The sequence below is a fragment of the Erithacus rubecula genome, assembly GCF_903797595.1.
Source record: "Erithacus rubecula genome assembly, chromosome: 23".
Taxonomy (NCBI): Eukaryota; Metazoa; Chordata; class Aves; order Passeriformes; family Muscicapidae; genus Erithacus; species Erithacus rubecula.
Genome location: NC_136675.1, coordinates 7,168,209 through 7,186,874, shown reverse-complemented (window position 1 = coordinate 7,186,874; position 18,666 = coordinate 7,168,209). Strand labels below are relative to the sequence as shown.

At 59.7% G+C, this 18,666-nt stretch overlaps 2 protein-coding genes across 2 annotated transcripts in view; both read left to right on the top strand.

Moving 5' to 3' along the window:
- SLC9A1 (solute carrier family 9 member A1) overlaps window positions 1–4,756 on the top strand; it is a 32,020-nt gene extending 27,264 nt beyond the window's left edge. Inside the window, exons 7-12 of the mRNA XM_079325572.1 lie at window positions 177–247; window positions 540–713; window positions 839–953; window positions 1,698–1,799; window positions 2,080–2,152; window positions 3,603–4,756. Of these exons, the coding sequence (XP_079181698.1) occupies window positions 177–247; window positions 540–713; window positions 839–953; window positions 1,698–1,799; window positions 2,080–2,152; window positions 3,603–3,925 (858 nt within the window). The 3' untranslated portion in view covers window positions 3,926–4,756. The remainder of the gene's footprint in view (window positions 1–176; window positions 248–539; window positions 714–838; window positions 954–1,697; window positions 1,800–2,079; window positions 2,153–3,602) is intronic.
- A 5,571-nt stretch (window positions 4,757–10,327) lies between these two features.
- Window positions 10,328–17,660, top strand: TENT5B (terminal nucleotidyltransferase 5B). Its single transcript, XM_079325664.1, has 3 exons — window positions 10,328–10,750; window positions 14,260–15,311; window positions 15,636–17,660. The coding sequence occupies exons 1-2, from the start codon at window positions 10,577–10,579 to the stop codon at window positions 15,277–15,279; spliced, it is 1,194 nt and encodes a 397-aa protein (XP_079181790.1). The 5' UTR covers window positions 10,328–10,576; the 3' UTR covers window positions 15,280–15,311; window positions 15,636–17,660.
- Window positions 17,661–18,666: the final 1,006 nt, after the last annotated feature.

Sequence of the window (18,666 nt, the reverse complement as noted above, 5' to 3'; positions counted from 1 at the left end):
TAGAGCCAAGCCCGCTTGTGTGGGTCCATCCTGCCCTCCCAAAGCCCGTCCTGGACCCAGAGCCCTGATTTTACACACCCCGAGTGCCCTCCCCACTTGTCAGTGTGGGTGTGAGGGGAGGGAGAGGGTGGGCAAGAGCCCTGCAAGCTGCTCACGCCTTGGACCATCTCTTCCAGTTCTTGGATCACCTTCTGACAGGGATCGAGGATATCTGTGGTCACTATGGGCATCACCACTGGAAGGACAAGTGAGTGGGGAGCTTTGGTGCCTGGGGAAGGCTTCCAGTCACCACCCACAAGGTTGCACAGCTCTGTGCCAGGGCCATCCCTAGTGGGCACCAGCAGGTGCTGGGTGTTGTGGAGACACCCTGGCTCGGGAGGGATTCAGGGAGGCCTGGCCTGAGCCTGCTGGTTGAGCTGGAGCCAGCACTGAGCCCAGCAGCGCCGTGCTGGGCAGGGCTGGGCAGGGGGAGTGGGGAGTGGGACTGGGGTGGGGCCAGGCTGACCCGGGCTGCTCCTCCCCTCCCGCACGCCCGGAAGGCTGAACCGCTTCAACAAGAAGTACGTGAAGAAGTGCCTGATCGCGGGGGAGCGCTCCAAGGAGCCCCAGCTCATCGCCTTCTACCACAAGATGGAGATGAAGCAGGCCATCGAGCTGGTGGAGAGCGGGGGCATCGGCAAGATCCCCTCTGCCGTCTCCACCGTCTCCATCCAGTGAGTTCCCTGCCCTGGGCACCCCCACACACCCTGAGTGCTCCCTGATGGTGGCCACAGGGAAGCAGCCCTTGGGTGCTGCGTGGCCATGGTGGAGTGGCTCTGAATCCTGTCTGTCCATGCAGGAACATCAACCCCCAGACCCTCCCCTTGGAGCGTGTCCTTCCAGCCCTGTCCAAGGACAAGGAGGAGGAGATCCGGAAAATCCTCCGCACCAACCTGCAGAAAACCAGGCAGAGGGTGAGGTGTCCCCTGGCACTGTGTCCCCTTTGGAGCCCCCACACTGTGTGTCCCCTCTGTAACCCTCACACTGTGTGTATCCCCTTTATAACCCTCATACTGTGTGTGTCCCCTCTGTAACCCCCACACTGTGTGTGTCCCCTCTGTAACCCCCACACCGTGTGTGTCCCCTTTGGAGCCCCCACACTGTGTGTGTCCCCTCTGTAACCCCCACACTGTGTGTGTCCCCTCTGTAACCCCCACACCGTGTGTGTCCCCTTTGGAGCCCCCACACTGTGTGTCCCCTCTGTAACCCTCACACTGTGTGTATCCCCTTTATAACCCTCACACTGTGTGTGTCCCCTCTGTAACCCCCACACCGTGTGTGTCCCCTTTGCCTTGCTGGAGTGGCAGGGACATTGCCACCAGACAGGCCCTTCACCCCTGCTGTCCCTGTCCTGCTGTGCCTTGTGCTCCTGGCCTGACTCTTCCTCCCCTGGAAGCTTTTCCTCCTGGGATGCTGCTGGGATAGTCTGAGGGGGGGCTGGTGTGGTATCAGTGCCTGAGCCCAGCCTTTAAGCCCTTGTTGGGCCAGGGTGGGTCCGGATCAGGCATCCCAGGGTGGCACACAAGGGATGAGCCACGAGCCTGCCTGGTTGCTGGTGGCTGTTCCCTCCATCTCCAGGAGGAACGGGGCCGGGTCCTGTCCTTCCCTTCCCGTGTGGGATGTTTTTAACCCGTCTCCTTTGCTCGGGCTCTCTCCAGCTGCGATCCTACAACCGGCACACGCTGGTGGCTGACCCCTACGAGGAGGCCTGGAACCAGATGCTCCTGCGCAGGCAGAAGGCCCGGCAGCTGGAACAGAAGGTGCTGGGGGAGCACAGGGCAGGGAGTGCAGGCTGGGCAGGATGGGGCCAGGGAGGGCACGGGGAGGGGCTGGAGCTGGGATGACAGAGGGTGACCCCGAGCCTTGAGGGCCCTCTGATTGCCCCAGGCTCCAGGCAGGTCCCTGGAGGGTGGCTGGGAGGATCTGTGCCTGTGTGCCCTGCATCCCCCTGCTGCTCCCTGCTCATCCCTGAGGCCAGTTCCCTGCCTGCCCTCCCCACTGCCCTGGGCGTGCTGCTGACGCTGCCCTGCTCTGTTGCAGATGAACAACTACCTGACAGTGCCAGCACACAGGGTGGACTCACCCACCATGTCCCGGGCTCGCATCGGCTCAGGTAGGTGTGAGTGGTCTGCAGGAGGAGCACCTGGAGCCCTTGGAGGGCTGTCCTGCACCTCCTCAGCTCCCTGTGGCTCTCCAGCCCTGACCATCCCCATCCCATACCCACCCCAAGTCCCAGAGGGTTGCTGCTCCCAGCAGGAGCATCCAGCTCACTCCCCAGCACAGTTCCCCCTGTGCAGTCAGGCCGGGCTGTCCCTGTGCAGCTCAGCTGGCTCCAGGCACAGTTCCCCCTGTGCAGTCAGGCCGGGCTCTCCCTGTGCAGCTCAGCACAGTTCCCCCTGTGCAGTCAGGCCGGGCTGTCCCTGTGCAGCTCAGCTGGCTCCAGGCACAGTTCCCCCTGTGCAGTCAGGCCGGGCTGTCCCTGTGCAGCTCAGCTGGCTCCAGGCACAGTTCCCCCTGTGCAGTCAGGCCGGGCTGTCCCTGTGCAGCTCAGCACAGTTTCCCTGTGCAGTCAGGCCGGGCTCTCCCTGTGCAGCTCAGCACAGTTCCCCCTGTGCAGTCAGGCCGGGCTGTCCCTGTGCAGCTCAGCTGGCTCCAGGCACACAGCCACAGCTCTGTCGGTGCCCCCAGCCCCGCTCAGGGCCCGCTCAGGAGCAGGACCCGTTGCCCGGTGTTCGCAGCGAGCCGCTCGCTCTCGGCTCGCTCGGTGCCGCTGCCGTGCGGTGCCTGCGGTGCGGGTCAGGCTGTCGGGGCTGCACAGCGGCGCTCCGGCAGCAGAGGGCAGCTCCGCCCTGCAGCACAGCCGCTCACGGCTGCCGGAGCCTGCGGGGAGCGCTGGGTGCAGAGCGCAGGAAAAATGCAAATGTGTAAAATACCAGACTGTACTTTAAATAAATGCCTTATTGGCTTTATTCGGTTAGACGCAGGGCTTTTAATAAATAATATCATTAATATAAACAGAAATATAAATATACAAGTATACAATATATGCGAACATAAAACTAAAAATATATATGCATCTATAAATATATGTACGTATATATATAAAATATAAACAAATAGAAGTATATATGTAGGTTATCATACAGATTATACTGTATATGTTATAGTGTATCAAATACATAACACATAAATTAAAGATATATGAGATATATAAATTGAAAAATATATTTAAATATAGTTTAAAATAAAGGGGCCTCCTCCTCCGAGGGGTGGGACCTTTCTTCTGGGTGGCAGGCCCTCCCTGCCTATAATCTTTATATAACTAAAATTTATTTCTATTTTATGTATATATTTGTATGTTTATATTTTTAAATTATTTATTAAAAAGCTCTGCCCCGCCCCCCAGGGGAGGAGCGTTAGGGTTGGGTTAGGGTTAGGGCAATTACACAGCTGAATTGGAAATCAGTGAGACAGCCCAGGCACCCCAGCCCCCAACAAACATCTGGGTGCATCCCCGGGGGTCGCTGAGCCCCCCGCCCTGCCTGACCCTCTGACCCCCCCAGACCCGCTGGCCTACGAGCCCAAGGAGGACTCGGAGAACCTGCCCATCATCACCATCGACCCCGCCTCGCCGCAGTCCCCCGAGTCGGCCGAGCTGGGCAGCGAGGAGCCCAAGGGCTGCAGCGGCCTCCCGCCCTCGCCCGAGGAGGAGGAGGAGGGGCTGGTGATGCGGGTCAAGGAGCCTTCCTCCCCGGGGACTGACGACGTCTTCACCCCGGGGAACAGCGACAGCCCCAGCACCCAGCGGATGCTGCGGTGCCTGAGCGACCCCGGCCCGCGGCCCGAGCCCGAGGAGGGGGAGCCCTTCATCCCCAAGGGGCAGTAGCTGCTGGCACAGAGCCTCCAGGTCGTTTCTCTCTCTCTTCACTCATTCGTTCTTTGCTCTCCTTTTTGGTTTCTCGTCACTACGCACCGGGTTCAGGAAGGGGAGCCTGTCCTGGATGGACTGGGATGGCCAGGACAGCTCTGCCTGGCGAGCCCTGGGCTGGCCCCAAGGAGCAGGAAGGAGGCCTGGGGTGCCCCGGGCTCCTTGGGCCCACGTGCCCTGGGGGTTGAGGACGATTTTCCGCCCGGGATTGGGATTTGCAGGTGCCTCACAGCCCCCGCGGGGCTCTGCCGAGGTGCCCACCCACTCAGGACCTGGCCGGCTCTGACCAGGGGTGTCCCCATGGCACAGCTTCCCCTCCCCTCTTGTGCTGTATTGCCCCCTGGCCTTGCTGTGAGCAGAGATGGGACGGCAGGAGCTGTCACGGGCTGGCACACACGCACAGACACACACAGACACACAGACACTCCCCCTGCACCCTCCAGGCACCTCGGGCTCCCCTGCCTTGGCAGCTTCCCCCTGGGACCGGCTGTGCCTGGGATCCTCCCTCCTGGCCTCACATTTCATGCCAGGTCTTTTCAAATCAATATTCTAGAGCCATGCAGGGGTGCAGCTGGGACCCCCCCTCGCTTTGTGCAGCCTCTCCCTCCCTCCTGGACCTGCTGTCAGCTCAGCTGTCCCCACGGGGCCCTGGCCAGCTCGGCCCCTCGCCCTGTGCCAGCGCCGCAGCGGCCGCTCCTTAACCAAAGACGGGGCCCGGGCTGTGCCCTGTGCCAGGGGGCTGTTGGTGCCCCTGCAGCCCAGAGGGGCTGGGGGACAGCCGAGTGCCAGCACCCCAGCCTGGGGACACGCTGGTCCAGAGGGCTGGCAGCAAGGGGACGACTGGGGGTGCCGTGGTCCTGGAAGGACCCACCTTTCCCAGGCTTGTGAGGAGCACTGGGTGTTTGGGTGACCTTTCCCAGGCTTGTGAGGAGCACTGGGTGTTTGGGTGACCTTTCCCAGGCTTGTGAGGAGCACTGGGTGTTTGGGTGACTTGCAGCCCTCCTCAGGCTCAGGAGTGTCCTGTAGCTGTCACCTTGTCCCCACGTGCCACCTCTGCCGTGGGTACCACGGGTGCTCAGTGCCCCCTCCCCAGGCCCAGCCCCTGTCCCCTCCCCTGCCGTGCCTTGCCTGGCTCTGCCCCTCTGCCTTGGTGGCACCTGTCCCACATGCCACCTGCTGCCCACCCGCTGCCCCCAGCAGCCTGCGCCTGCCTGCTGCCCTGCTCTCTTTCCAGGAGGAAAAAAAAGCAATGGAAATTCTCTTGTATAAAAAGGAAAAAAAAAAAAACCCACATGTAAAGAGATTCTTGGTTTTTATCATAAGTATTCTAATAAATTAATGTTAATTTTTAGTGGGGGTTTTTCCAGCTGTTCGGACTCCTGCCGCTGCCACATGGTCCTGGCTGTCCCAGAGGAACGAGGTGGCTGTGACACCTCGTCCCCATCACAGGGATGGAGAGTTTGCCTCTCACCCTCCTGCCGTGGCTCAGGGACAACTGGAGCCCCATCCAGGGGGACATTTTAAACCATTCCCAGCTTTTGGCTCTTGACAAAGCCCAGGCTCCCAAGTCCCTCCCTGGAGCTGCAGTGGTGTGAGGATGTGTTGGAGGCTGTCCCGGGGGAGGGTCCTTTTCCAGGACCACCCCGCACACGGAGAGAGCCGCAGGATTGCAGCAGCCCCGGGCAGTGCCCAGGTAACTCACCTGCCCACGTGCCAGGGAGCATCACCTGCAGCCTGATTTCAGTCATGCCTTCAGAGCGAGAACTCCCCAAACCGAGGCATTTCCAGGATATTCCTGCTTCTGTCTCAAAGGGTGAGTAACTATTTAATGAGGGAGGACTAATGATCCCTCCAGGGCTGGGCTGTCACCGCTGAGCCACTTCCAAAGCACACGCAGTGCTGGGGCCGGGGCTGGATGGGCAGCAGCGTGTCCCCCGCCATCCTGGCACTGATGTCCTTTCCCCGTGCCCCATATCCCCCCCTCCCTCCCAAAGTATGTATGGACCGTGGTGGTGGCACCACAGACAGGGAGAAAAGGGGCTCTGAGCAGGATGACCTTATCCCTCCACCTGTGTGCCATGGTGTTTATGCCCATTCCACAGCCCCCATCCATGAGGGTTAAACATCTGCAGCCCCAGTCAGGAGATGGGATTTCCCGTGCCTCAGTTTCCCTCTGTGGTCCAGCACGAAGCCTGGGGTGCAGTGGGTGGCAGGAGGGACCGTCCCCATGGCCCCAGCAAGGACTGAGAGCCCTCGAAACCCCCATGGAGTCACTCCCCGAGTCACCGAGTCGCGCTCAGCAGCCTCCAGGGCAGAGCTCCCGGCTGTCCCAGCCACGGGACAGGGAGTCCTGGAGCTGCCACCTCCCGCGGCTGCGCTCAGCTGGCACCCGGGGCCCCAAAACCCAGAGCCAGGGAGCGGCGGTGCTCCCTGCCAGCCCCAAATTAGTGGCACTGAGATGGGTCATCCCTGCCACGGCTGTAAAGGCACAAGTCATGCCAAGAAAAACAGCACGTGGTGTCACCGGGAAGCCACCGAGCCGGGGGACACGCAGGTCATGCTGCCAGGGGACAGGGATGTCCTCAGCCAGTGACACCCCAGGGGAGATTCAAGCGGGGCCGCATCAGTGCTGTGGCTGTGTCGCTGTCCCCACAGCCTGGCGGTGCCGTGTCCCCCCCGCTCCCCGGGCAGCATTTTGCGGCAGCCGGGGAGGTGACAGGTGCCATTCCCCAGCTCTGTGTCACCTGCAGTAATGACACCCTGCTCCCTTTCATCTCAGCGCTCCCGGGCGGCCCCGCTCCGGCGGCATCGCTCATCATCCCCTCCGGGGTGGGATGTGGCCGAGTCTGGGGGTCCGGGGAGGTGACGCAGGGACCCCAGGCTGAGAGCAGCGAGTGGCAGCAGTGTGACACCGCTCATGCCGTGCAGTGGGTGCTCACAGTGCCCCTTATGCCAGCCCCAGCCTTGCTGTGGCCAGCACGGGCAAAACACCTCTTTGGACAGCTGCGGCCACCAGGGCAGGCGGTGGCACTGCCCAGGGACACGGGTGACCTGCGAGCAGGGGTGGCACCTGTGGGACGGGCTGTGTGGGAGTGAGCGGGGCTGGACAGTGAACCCGAGTGACTGGGAGGTGTCCACGAGCTGTATTTGCTGAGGGAGGATTTGGACACGGCCGTGGAGACGGACTCCACCTCCTAAACCCACAGCGGGCACGTGGACACGGGCAGATACGAGGGGATGGCAGCGTGGGCGTGGGGACGGTGACGAACGTGCGGGGACAGCAGCAGCTGTGCCTGAGACAGTGCGTGTTTGCCCGGCCATGGTGGCTTTACTGCGAGGGGACGGCTGGGGACAGTTCGTGTCCCGTGGGGACAGTTCGTGTCCCGTGGGGACAGTTCATATCTGCCTGGGGACAGTTCATGTCTCCATGGGGACAGTTCATGTCTCCGTGGGGACAGTTCGTGTCCCGTGGGGACAGTTCATATCTGCCTGGGGACAGTTGGTGTCCCGTGGGGACAGTTGGTGTCCCGTGGGGCAGCCCCGCACAGCGGTGGCTCTGCGTGCCAGGTGGCGCGGGCACGGCGGCGGTGCCAGCCCGGGACACGGTGACGAGAGCACGGTGGCGGTGCCAGGGCGCTGCCGCGGCAGCGGGGCAGCGGAACGCCCCCACCCCGCCAGCAGCACTGCTGTCCCCCGGGGCGACACTGCGTGACGTCGGTGGCTCCGGGAGCAGGGCTTGGTCCCTGCTGCTTGCTCAGGGAGTTGGCACCCGCCCTGCGTCACGGCGAGTGGGACGGAGCCCGTCCCACGCGGGTCACGGAGTCCCCGAGCTCTCTCCACCTCCAGGCCGGAGACACTTTCACCCACTGCCCCACTCCCGCGGCTCTTCCCGCTCCTTTGCCCCAGTGTCCCCTCTGACCGCCCCACCGGGGCTGCCGAGGGTCCCCCGCGCCCCGAGGGGCTCCGCGCAGCTCGGGGGGCTCCATCTGTGCCCCCGCCCGCTCCTTCCCGTGCCCCCGGCAGTGCGGGGTCCCCGCTCCTCCCCGCACACGGGCTGATTTCCCGGGGGATGGAGCAGCGGCCGTGGGGATGCTGCCAAACCCAGATCCGTGGGCCAAGCGGGGTCACGGCATCCCGCTCTCCGCCCCCCTGCCCAGCCCCTGCCCCACCCCCGTGTCTCCAAGGGGCTCTGCCACCCTCGTGCCACCCCCGGACAGGCAGGATCCGCCCGCGTTTCACCCCAAGACGATGATTATTCCTTAATTGTTAGCAAAACAAACGAATAAAGCCCGGGCTGGCCCTGGCTGAGCTGGAAGGAAACGGGCCGGTGCCATTCCCAGCTGCCGGCGGCTCTCGGGGAGTTCGGTGATGGAGGGTAACGAGCAGCTCGGCCCGTGTCAGCCCCTTCCAGAGCTCCCACGCTTCCACCTCTGTCCCCTTGGCCCGGGCAGCCCAGAGTCCATCCCAGCTCATCCCAGCTCAGCCCAGGAGGATCTGCAGCACCTTGTCCGTGCAATCTCCATGTCTGGATTCTGCCCCAGTGCCCGGGGCTGCCAGAGCTGGGGGTCCCCAGGCCCCACATCCATGGGGTGCTCAGCCCCCGACCAGCCCTTCCCCTCCTTCTGCTGCATCCTCTGGCTGATGGATCCTGATCCCTAAAGCTGTTTGGCCCCTCAGCCTCTTGGGAAACCTTTCCTCATCCAGGTTTTCCGCCAGCAACATCAAAAGGATTTTGCAATGAGTGGCAGCTGCCTGAGTTTTTAATCAAGTTCCTTGGAAAATCACTTTCCAGCAGGGCTCCCCTTGTGCTGTGCCCCAGTTCAGAGCCTCACGGGGAGCAGCCAGGAGCATTTTAATCCCAATGGAGAAGCATGGTGGAGTCACAGGTGGAAGCCAGGGAGCAAAACATCACAAGAGGAGAAGCTTCCCACCCAGGGACCCCAGCAGAGGGGACTCCAGCCCCCCTTGGGACCCCTCTGGCTGTCAGTGCATCAGGAAATGGGGAGGGATTCAGAGAGAACCAAGGCTTGGGACACCAGTGCCCTTCTCTCCTCTCCAGCCCCGGCTGTGGATGCTCCTGAACACCCCAATGCCCCCAGCTCCTCTATCTGCAGCCAGCTCCAGCCCCCAGCAAAAACCCTCAGGATGTGGCAGAGGCCTCAGCTTCCAAGATGAACTTTGCATCTTGGAAGAGCTCTGCAGTGCCTTCCCTGAGGTGGAAAGTCCCAGGGTGGATGTTCGGGAGTTTTCAGGGGAGTCCTTGCAATAAAACCCTGCCAGGGTCTAAAAACAAATCAGCCCTAGCTCATCTCCCAGCAGGCCTTCGAAGGATGGATCTCAGCTCCAAGCAGGAACCGGGGAAATGGGAGTGGCTGCTGCAGGTGTGGGGCTGGAGCTGTTCTGTCCATCCCTGGGACCGCGGGGCACCAGCTCAGCGGGGAGGGCCCTGCTGGAAATGTCTGCAGGTGGAACGCTGCACAGGAATGGGCACTGCTGTCACAAAGGGATGGGAGCTGTTGGGATGAAAGCAAATGGGTGGCCAGAGGCCAGGGACACGTCTGGCCCCAGGAGGAGGTGGTGGCTCAGCTGAGAGCTGGGCCACGCTCTGGGATTTAGGGGCTGGGTCTGAGCTCCTGGAGCTCCATCACTCCAGGGTGCGGCCCTGTGTCTCCTGGGTGCCAGAGCTGGAACAAGGGGACTTGGGGACTCTGCTGGCCAGGGACAGAGGCATGGGAGAGCTGGGGGTGTCAGGATGGGGACACTGAGCTGTGGAGTGACAGGCCAAGAGCCGTCTATGGGGTTTCAGACCATTGGGCATCACTCCAGGGACAGTCAATGGGGAGCATCACTGGGCATCAGGGGGGAACAGACCACAGGGCATCAGTGGGGCACCAGGGTATAAATGGGGCATCACTGGTGCATCACATCATGAGGCATTGGGTCACGGGGCATCGGTGGGCATCGATGGGATACCGGCGGGACATCAGTGGGACATCAAAGTGTCCAATGGCACTGATGGGGCACCACACGGAGCCAGCGGGACATCAGAGGGCACTGGTGTGGCACGAGCGTGCCCCGGTGACACCGAGGGACATCGCCGGTACCGCTGGACCCCGAGGCCGCCAATCGCCGTCGGGATTCCCGCCAATCACGGCCGGGATTCCCGCCAATCACGGCCGGGATTCCCGCGCGCGGCGGGGCGGTGCTGCCCCGCCTCGGCCCCGCTCGCCGCTCCGGTTGGTCCCGGTGCAGCCGCGCTCCGCCCGCGGCTCGGCTCGGGCCGGGATTGGCGGGGGGCCGGGCCAGCGGCGCGGGCCGTCGCTCTATATAACGCGCGGCGGGGCACGGGCGGGCGCAGCGCTCGGCGGAGCCGGTGGCGGGCGGGGGGCGGCCGGGCCCGGATCAGTGCGAGTCCTGCGGGCACCGACCGCGCTCCCGCCGCGCCCCGCGCAGCCGCCCCTCGCCGGCGCCACTGGGCTTTTTTTTTTTTTTTTTTTCTCTCTCTTTTTTTTTTTTTCTTCTTTCCCCCCATTTTTAAATTTCCCCCCCGCTCCCCCTCCGCACCCGGCGCTTCCGGCGGGTTTCCGGGCGGGCTCCGCGCTGGCGGCGATGCTGGAGGCGGCGGCGGGGCCCGCGGCGGGCGCGGAGCGGCGCGGGAGCCGCTTCAGCGTCCTGTCGTGGGAGCAGGTGCAGCGGCTGGACCAGATCCTGGGCGAGGCCGTGCCCATCCACGGCCGCGGCAACTTCCCCACGCTGTCGGTGCGGCCGCGCACCATCGTGCAGGTGAGCGGGGCCGGGGCGGACTCTGCCCCTCGGCCGGGCCGGGCACGGAATCAAAGTGCTGAGGCGGCGCTAAGCGGGCCCGGCGGGCCCCGAGCCAGCGGCGCGGAGGGGATAAAGATCGGGGAAGGTCCTCGGCTGGACGGGGATCGGGCATGGCTCTGCACGGGACACCCCCGAAATCCCCCGAGCGCTGCTCGGCCTCCGGCGCGTTTGGAATTCGGGAGAAGCATCTCGTCCCAGCGCCCTGCATGGGCACGGGGGCACCTTCCGCCGGCCCCCAGCCCTGCCCAGCCCGGCCTGGCCGCTCCAGGGGCAGGTGGAGGTTTTGGGGGGCTGGCCCCCATCGTGCTGTGGGCTCAGCTCCCCATTCCGGGGGTCCTGCTGGGGCTGCTCCCTGGCCTGGGGCTGCAGGGACCCTCCTGAGCACTCGCCCTTCCTGCAGCTGATCCTGCTTGGCTTCCTCCCCTCTTACCCTCTTCCTCCTCTTTTTGAGTTAATTTGTTGCCCTAAAAAGCAGTGAAATGTGTGTGGCCAGGGCAGAAGCGGCTTTTTTTGGAGCCGCTTCCACGAAATGGCTTCGTGCTGGTGGACATGTTGGGCTCGTGTTGGAAGAGGCAGAGTTATTAATTCAAAGGCCGGATCAAATGTCCGTGTCCTTTGATTTCTGGGCACCCCTGGCTGAATCCTCTGGAGCCTGGCCGAGACTTCGGCTTGTTCACGAGCTCCTCTTAGTTTAACTATCAAGTAATAACTGTGTTTAATATTAAACTAACAATGTAGCTCGAATGAGCTGATGCATATTCATATTTGGGAGGCGACTTCATTCCTCAGTAATGACTCATCAAATGTAAAATCGGGCATGTTGGCTTCTAATTAAAAAGCCTATTCACGGCGCTAAGACCCAACTGGCTTTCACAATAACCGGGATTTTGGAGCCTCGGCTGCTTGAGAAAGAGTTAGAGTTAAGCCTGGGAGATGGAAAGGTGACATTTGAAAGGCTGGTTTGGGATTCCTCGAGTTCCTGTCGGGGGCAGGAGCGCTGGGTTTTGGCTGCTTGGAGCTGAATGGCAGAGGAGAGCTGCAGGCAGGATGCTGGGGCAGCACCACGGCACTGAGCAGCATCAGATATTCCAAATATTCCAGCATATTCCAAATATTCCTCCCTGGTGCCACGGTCTGGTGCCCAGAGGATGCTGCCAGCAGCAGCTCCAGACACGGGACCAGTGAGGGCTGTAATTGTGCTGGCCATGCTGGCAGACCCTGTGTTTAGGGCTGACTAAGCTGCACCAGTAACCCAAAAGGCACTTATTTATCCTGTTGTTGTTGTTGTTGTGGGAGGGGGGAAGCAGCAGGTCAGGACGCTGCAGGATTTGATCCTGCCTGCCTGTCACACTCAATTATCCCAACCACACGGAAGGTGAGCTGCTCTTTTGGGAAACAGGTCAGCAGCTGCCTAACCCTGGAAATATCCAATCCCCTGGGGAAAAATGCAGCCCTGAACCCACTGCCTGCAGCCAGGGGGGACAAGGTGCAGGGAGGTGAGTGGGAGCTCCCAGGAATGGCAAAGTGCTCTGCCTGCTGCTCTGCATCTTGGAGATCTCTGGGATGATTTGGGACAAGGCTGACTCAAAAATGGGTTTTTCTCTTTTTTTCAATGTATCTCACACAGACAGACCTGGGGAACTGGAGTAAGCTTGGAGCTTGTGGCTCTGGAATGCTGCAGGTCCTGAGCCGTGCCCAGAAAGGGTTAAGCAGGTGTGCTTTGGGGTTAGGAGATTAATCTGGAGCAAGATCTTCTCCAAGCCTGGGCCCAGCTCTGCACCCAGCACTTTGTGACCTATATCTTGTCTCTAAGCCTGAGAGCAGTGAAGTCTGACTCCACGAGCAGTGCTGGAGCTGTGCCCTGGGTGAGTGGCTCCAGCTGGCACCAGGCACAGCCCAGGAGCTCCCCTGGGCCGCCTGTGTGCTGTTTGCCCAATTTGGGGGAATAACCCTGTGTGAATCTAGGAGCAGGTTCGTTTTTTCCAGACTGTCTGCCTTGGGAAGCAGCTTCTTTGTGTGTGTGCTGGGGCTGGCAGTGTGAGCAGTGCCCTGGTGTGGTGCCTGCCCTGAGCTCCAGCCACAGCAGGGGTGGCTCCTGCTGGGGACACAGCACAGGGAAGCTGCCTGCTGAGCCTGGAGCTGCAACACCTGTCCCAGGTGTGGAAACACCACCGGGTTTGTTCTGGGATGTTTTTGCCAAGGCAGCAGAACTTGCTGGTGATGTGGTGAGGATTTCATGCTGCAGTCCCTGACCTGCTGTGTGTTCTTCCTTCCAAACAAAACCCGTGGAAGGGGCAGTTTTCCTGCTGCTGAGACCAGAACTGCAGCGCCTCTGGTCTGCCCCAGAACTGGCAGCCAAGAGAGCTTGGCCCTTGTGCTACAGCTTTGAATTGAAATTCACATTTTGGGCGTTTTGGGGCCCCTCAAACTAGGGCAGGCCCCCGAAGGCCCCAGTCAGACTGGCTCTTGTGATCCAATTTGTCCATTTGTGTCCCAAGCCTTGGCTCTTTCAAGCCATGGCCTTGCTCTAGGCTGGCTTTCCCAGGAAAATGGGGAATGGCTGGAGGGGAACAGGAAAGCAGGATGAGACGTGGGAAGAGCTGCTGCTGGAAGGTGCAAACCCTAATCTTCCTGGGATCTCTGAGCCGAGTTAAACTCAAATTATAAGCTGGTGTCCAGGTAGTTTATTTTATGGTCTTGGGGGTTATTTTAGCCTCCTGCTTGTTAAGTAATCAGGCAGGTGATTCAGCTTCCCCGTAAATGAACAAAGCTTTGGAGGGGCTGCTGGGTGTGCCAGGACTGGGCAGGCAGCATTAAAATCACCGGAGTAACACCCGTAAGATGAAAGCTGCCTCTTGTGCTTGATAGCATGCCAAGCTCAGCACGAAGCTCTGACACACTGGAAATTGTTAGGATACACTTACTAGTTGGGACATGAACTTGCATACGCCTGGCTGGGGCCTTTGAGCTGCTCTGGCATCTTGATTTGCCTTTAATGAATCTTGACAGGCCGGAGGGATGGCTCAAAGGAGTGAGCCACCCTGATTAAATCCACGGGGACTGCTGCAGACCGTGCTGCCACCTCTGCTTTGGGGTCACTGTGGGGTTGGCTGCTCTTGGCTTGGTCACTGGAGCGGGGAGGGGATGGGCAGGGCAGAGACCACCCCAAAAATCGGGGCCAGGAAGCCTCTGCAGGTCAGCGTGGGAAGGCAGGGAGAGCAGACACTGCCCTGGGAGCAGAGCAGCTGATGGTGTGCAGTCAGATCTCTAATGCCAGGGAGTAAGTGGAGGAGAGGCACCCCCAGCTGCTGGCAGGAGCGGGGATGCTTTCCACAGTGACCCATTTCCAAAGGATTAGCTTTTATTTGAGTGTCTTGCACCGGAGTGACCCGGGTGAGCGCTGGGAGTGAATCCCCCGTGCTGCAGGAATTCCCTGCTGCCTCTCACCAGCTCTGTGTCTGTCCCAGGTGGTGCGCAGCCGCCTGCAGCAGAAGGGAATCACCGTGCACAACGTCAGGCTGAACGGCTCCGCTGCCAGCCACGTCCTGCACCAGGACAGCGGCCTGGGCTACAAGGACCTGGACCTCATCTTCGGGGTGGACCTGCAGAGCGAGGACGTCTTCCAGCTGGTGAAGGATGTGGTCATGGACTGCCTGCTGGACTTCCTCCCCGAAGGCGTCAACAAGGACAAGATCACGCCCATGACCCTGAAGGAGGCCTACGTGCAGAAGCTGGTGAAGGTGTGCAACGAGAGCGACCGCTGGAGCCTCATCTCGCTGTCCAACAACAGCGGCAAGAACGTGGAGCTCAAGTTCGTGGATTCCCTGCGGCGCCAGTTCGAGTTCAGCGTGGACTCCTTCCAGATCATCCTGGACTCGCTGCTGCTGTTCGGGGAGTGCTCGGAGAACCCCATGGCCGAGAGCTTCCACCCCACGGTGACCGGGGAGAGCATGTACGGCGACTTCCAGGAGGCCATGGAGCACCTGCGCGGGCGCGTCATCGCCACGCGCAGCCCCGAGGAGATCCGCGGCGGGGGCCTGCTCAAGTACTGCAACCTCCTGGTGCGGGGCTTCAAGCCCAAGTCGGAGGTGGACATGAAGGCCCTGCAGAGGTACATGTGCTCCAGGTTCTTCATCGACTTCCCCGACATCGGCGAGCAGCTGCGCAAGCTGGAGGGGTACCTGCAGAGCCACTTCGTGGGCATGGAGAGCAGCAGGTACGACTACCTGATGACCCTGCACAGGGTGGTCAACGAGAGCACGGTCTGCCTCATGGGACACGAGAGGAGGCAGACCCTGAACCTCATTGCCATGCTGGCTGTCAGGGTCCTGGCTGAGCAGAACATCATCCCCACCGTCACAAACGTTACCTGCTACTACCAGCCGGCCCCCTACGTCAGCGAAATAAACTTCAACTACTACGTGACCCACGTGCAGCCCTTCCTGCCTTGCAACCAGTCCTACCCCACGTGGCTGCCCTGTAACTGAGCCAGGACCAGCTCCAGGGTCTGTCCTCCGAGGTGTTCCCTTGCCTTGGGGGCGGGTGGGGAGGGTGGGCAGGGGGAGCGCAGTGAAAACCCCCCCCACCCTCCCAGAACTGGCAGAAGGAACTTCCTGGACTCCTGCTGGAGTGTCTCGCTGCCGGGGCTGTTGGAGCGAGGCCTGTCTGCTGTACACTGTGATGGGAAGTGCAGTGTTCTGGAAATGACTCCTTGTGGAATTGTGGAGGCAGTGGGTGGGTGGGGTGTGTGAGGGGAGACTGTAGAATTACGCTAAGGTAGAGCTGCACTGCCCTGAAATGGATCTGAATTGTGGTTTGTTTTTTTTTTTGTTTGTTTTTTTAGTGCAGGAGGTGTTATGGGTGTGCAAACTTGTGGTTTCTGCCGAGAGAAGCCAGAGTGGCTAATTCCTTTGAAGGACCAAAGAATCCTGTTTAAGTGCCTGTAACAATAGAAACACACTGTACTGTAAACCTTTATTATTTTTTGCTGAGGCTGACGGCCCAGAGCTTGAGTGGGGAATGTCTGAAGAGGAAAATGTTTCTGTCGTGGGTGGGGAGGGTCGCAAGATCATTTCTTATCCTGGCTGAGGCCAGAGCAGGTTCTGTGTGGCTGAGGGGTTTGGGCATGACTTGCTGCCTGTGAGCCAAGAGCTGCCAAAGTGGGGCTGCACAGCCCAGGGGGTTGGGATGGCTGGAACTGGGGGCACTGCGGAGGGATGCTGGAAAATGCTGTGCAGAGCTTGCTGGACAAAAAGGCAGCAGGGACCTACACATGGATTTCTTCAAGCTCCCAAGTCTGCAGTGCCAAAATATAGTTGAGTTCCTAAATGATGAGGCAGGTGATTTGTCCAGGAGCCTGTCCCAGGCTGCCATACCTAATCCTGTATTTTCTAGGGGAATTTGAAATGCTGCTCTTACGATTTTTTTTCTTTTTTTTTTTTTTTTTTTTTTTTTGACGTGCAGTGATTTTAATGCACAAAGCCAGAGGCCAGCTGGGCTCTTGGGGAAGGTGAGGCTTGTCCTTTGAAGCACAAACCATCCAGGTCACTGGTCAGTCATTTCCAGCTGTCACTGTGTCCTTCAGGACCTCTTCCATGCTGGAAATCATCCCTTGGGCAGGTCCTGTCTCCAGAGCAGAGTCCCCAGCTGGGATTCCCTGTGTGATAGCATTTGAAATTCATCCTCTAGCTAGAAACAGAGCCTGGGGGAGGAAGGGGGGGGTGAAGTTAGTTGGCCTTAGGAAAAAAATGTCTAATAAACAGACCCTGTTGTGTTTTGAGGGTTTGGCTCTCGGTCCCACGTGGCTTTGGAGTTGTTGGGTGTCTGGAGCTCAGAGTTTTTGTGGAGGTGCTGCTGTGCCCACAGCCACCTCAGATGGGTGTCAGAGTGCAGGGAGGCAGAGGGGAGGCTGCAGGCATTCATCCCCTGGGATGCTGCTCCAGGGTCACCACAGCTTCCTGGTGCTTCCTGCCAGGCTGATATTCAAGTACCTTTACTAACCTGTGGGGTTTTGTTTTTTCTTCTTTTTTTTTTTTTTTTTTTTTTTTTTTTTTTTGTGACAGAACTGTAATAGCTGGGCAGATTGAAATAAAGACTAGATCCTTGGAATGTGCACAGCCAGATTGGTACCTTTCTTGGGGTGGGGGCAATGGGGTGGGGGTGGCTCTGGCACCTGGCATGAACTGGCCCAGCCCTGCTCCCTCCCATCAGAGCTGGGCGAGTGCCACTGGCCCTGCAGGTTTTGGTGCCCCCCTGCAGCACAGCTTTGCCTTCATGGCCAAGTCCCCCAGACTCCCTGTGCTGGGAGCTTGGGATTTCCAGTGCAAGAGAAAACTGATTTAAGGGCTGCTTTTGGGAGCCCCAGTGTGCCACTTCTGTGGCTTTGAGGAAGATGAGGGGGTTTTTTTGTTTTTTCCCTTGCATTTTGAACTGAGCACAGATGCCCTGCAGCAGGTTGTTTACAGGCTGCTCCTACCCACAGACACACCAAACTGAGATTCCCTCCTTCCTTCCCTTTGAGATGCCCAGAAAGATCCCCTACAGCCAACAGCTCGACAGGGCGACCTACCCCTGAGATTGCACTTTGGATTTGTGGAGTGTGTGTGCTGGGACTCTTGTGCATGGGTTGAACCTGAATTTTTCTAGACCTTGCAGTGATACTGTGCTGCCTCCGGTGAAGGGGCAATTGGAAGATTCCAGTAGCTTGAATGGCACTTGATTTCTTCTTTTTTTTTTTTCGTTGTTTTGTTTGTTTTAAATGTCTTTTTTTTTTTTTTTCCTACACCTGTATCACTTGTCATGCGATGGGCTTGACATAGACTCACTAGATTCTTTAGAATCTGTTACAAATAAATACAGTGTATTCAAATTTGTTGGGTTATTTTTATTTGCTTGTCCATGTGGGTAGTGTGATGAGGGGATGACCCTGACCTTGCTCCCACCAAAAGCCAGGCTGGGAACTGGCTGGGCACCTGGACAGGGGTGAGCTGAGATCCTGCTTGGACCTGCCCAGGTGTTCCCCAGGCCAGAGCAGCTCTGAGTCCTGGGCAGGGCCACAGCTGAGGTCCCCGAGGTGGGGGTGGCACCAGGAGCCCCTCCCTGCTGGTTTTCCCTGCTGGTTTTCCCTGGTCCATTCCTGCTGCTGGAGCTGCAGCAGCTGAGCCTTGGCTCTGTGAGCCTGCAGGGTGGCTGCTGCTGGAGAAGGAGAGGCTGGGGAGGGTTTCTGTCCCAGCAGGAGCTGGTGCTGCTGCTCAGGCACATTCCCAGGGCAGGGCTGGCAGCGGGTGCAGCTCCTCCAGCCCTGGCTGCCCTCCAGCCTGAGATGAAGTTTCACTTTCCCCTGTCAAGCTCCAGGCAGTTCTGGTTCCACTGCAACAATGGAGCTGATGATGTGCCAGTCCCTCTTTGGGACAAACTTGCTGGCTCTGCACCTCCAAATTTTCACAGTCCAGGGCCAGAGCTTCCCTCTGACAACAGGGCTGGGATGTTCTTGCTGGGCTGGCACTGCCAGGGTCCCTGTCCCTGCCTTTTGCAGGGCTCCCTTCTCTCCAAACTGGGTTTGGAGATGTTTCCCTCTTTCTGGCACAAACCCAGCACAATGTGCTGCCTTTTCCAGGTGTGTCTCACGTACAGCAGCGGCTCTGAAGTCTCTGAGTCCCTCAGCTGTCTTTGTGTGGGTGGCTGGTCCTGCTGTTGGTGTGTGGTGAATAAGCTGCCTCTGGATTTGTGACCCTGAGCAGAGCAAATAAAGCCCTGACAGAGTCGGCTGGGCATTGTTGGAGTGGATCAGAGCATACAAAGGGATGTTGGTGGAAAGTACTCGTTGTGATCAGAAAGAAGCAATCAATGTTTACAGCCGAGATTCCCATCCCTCT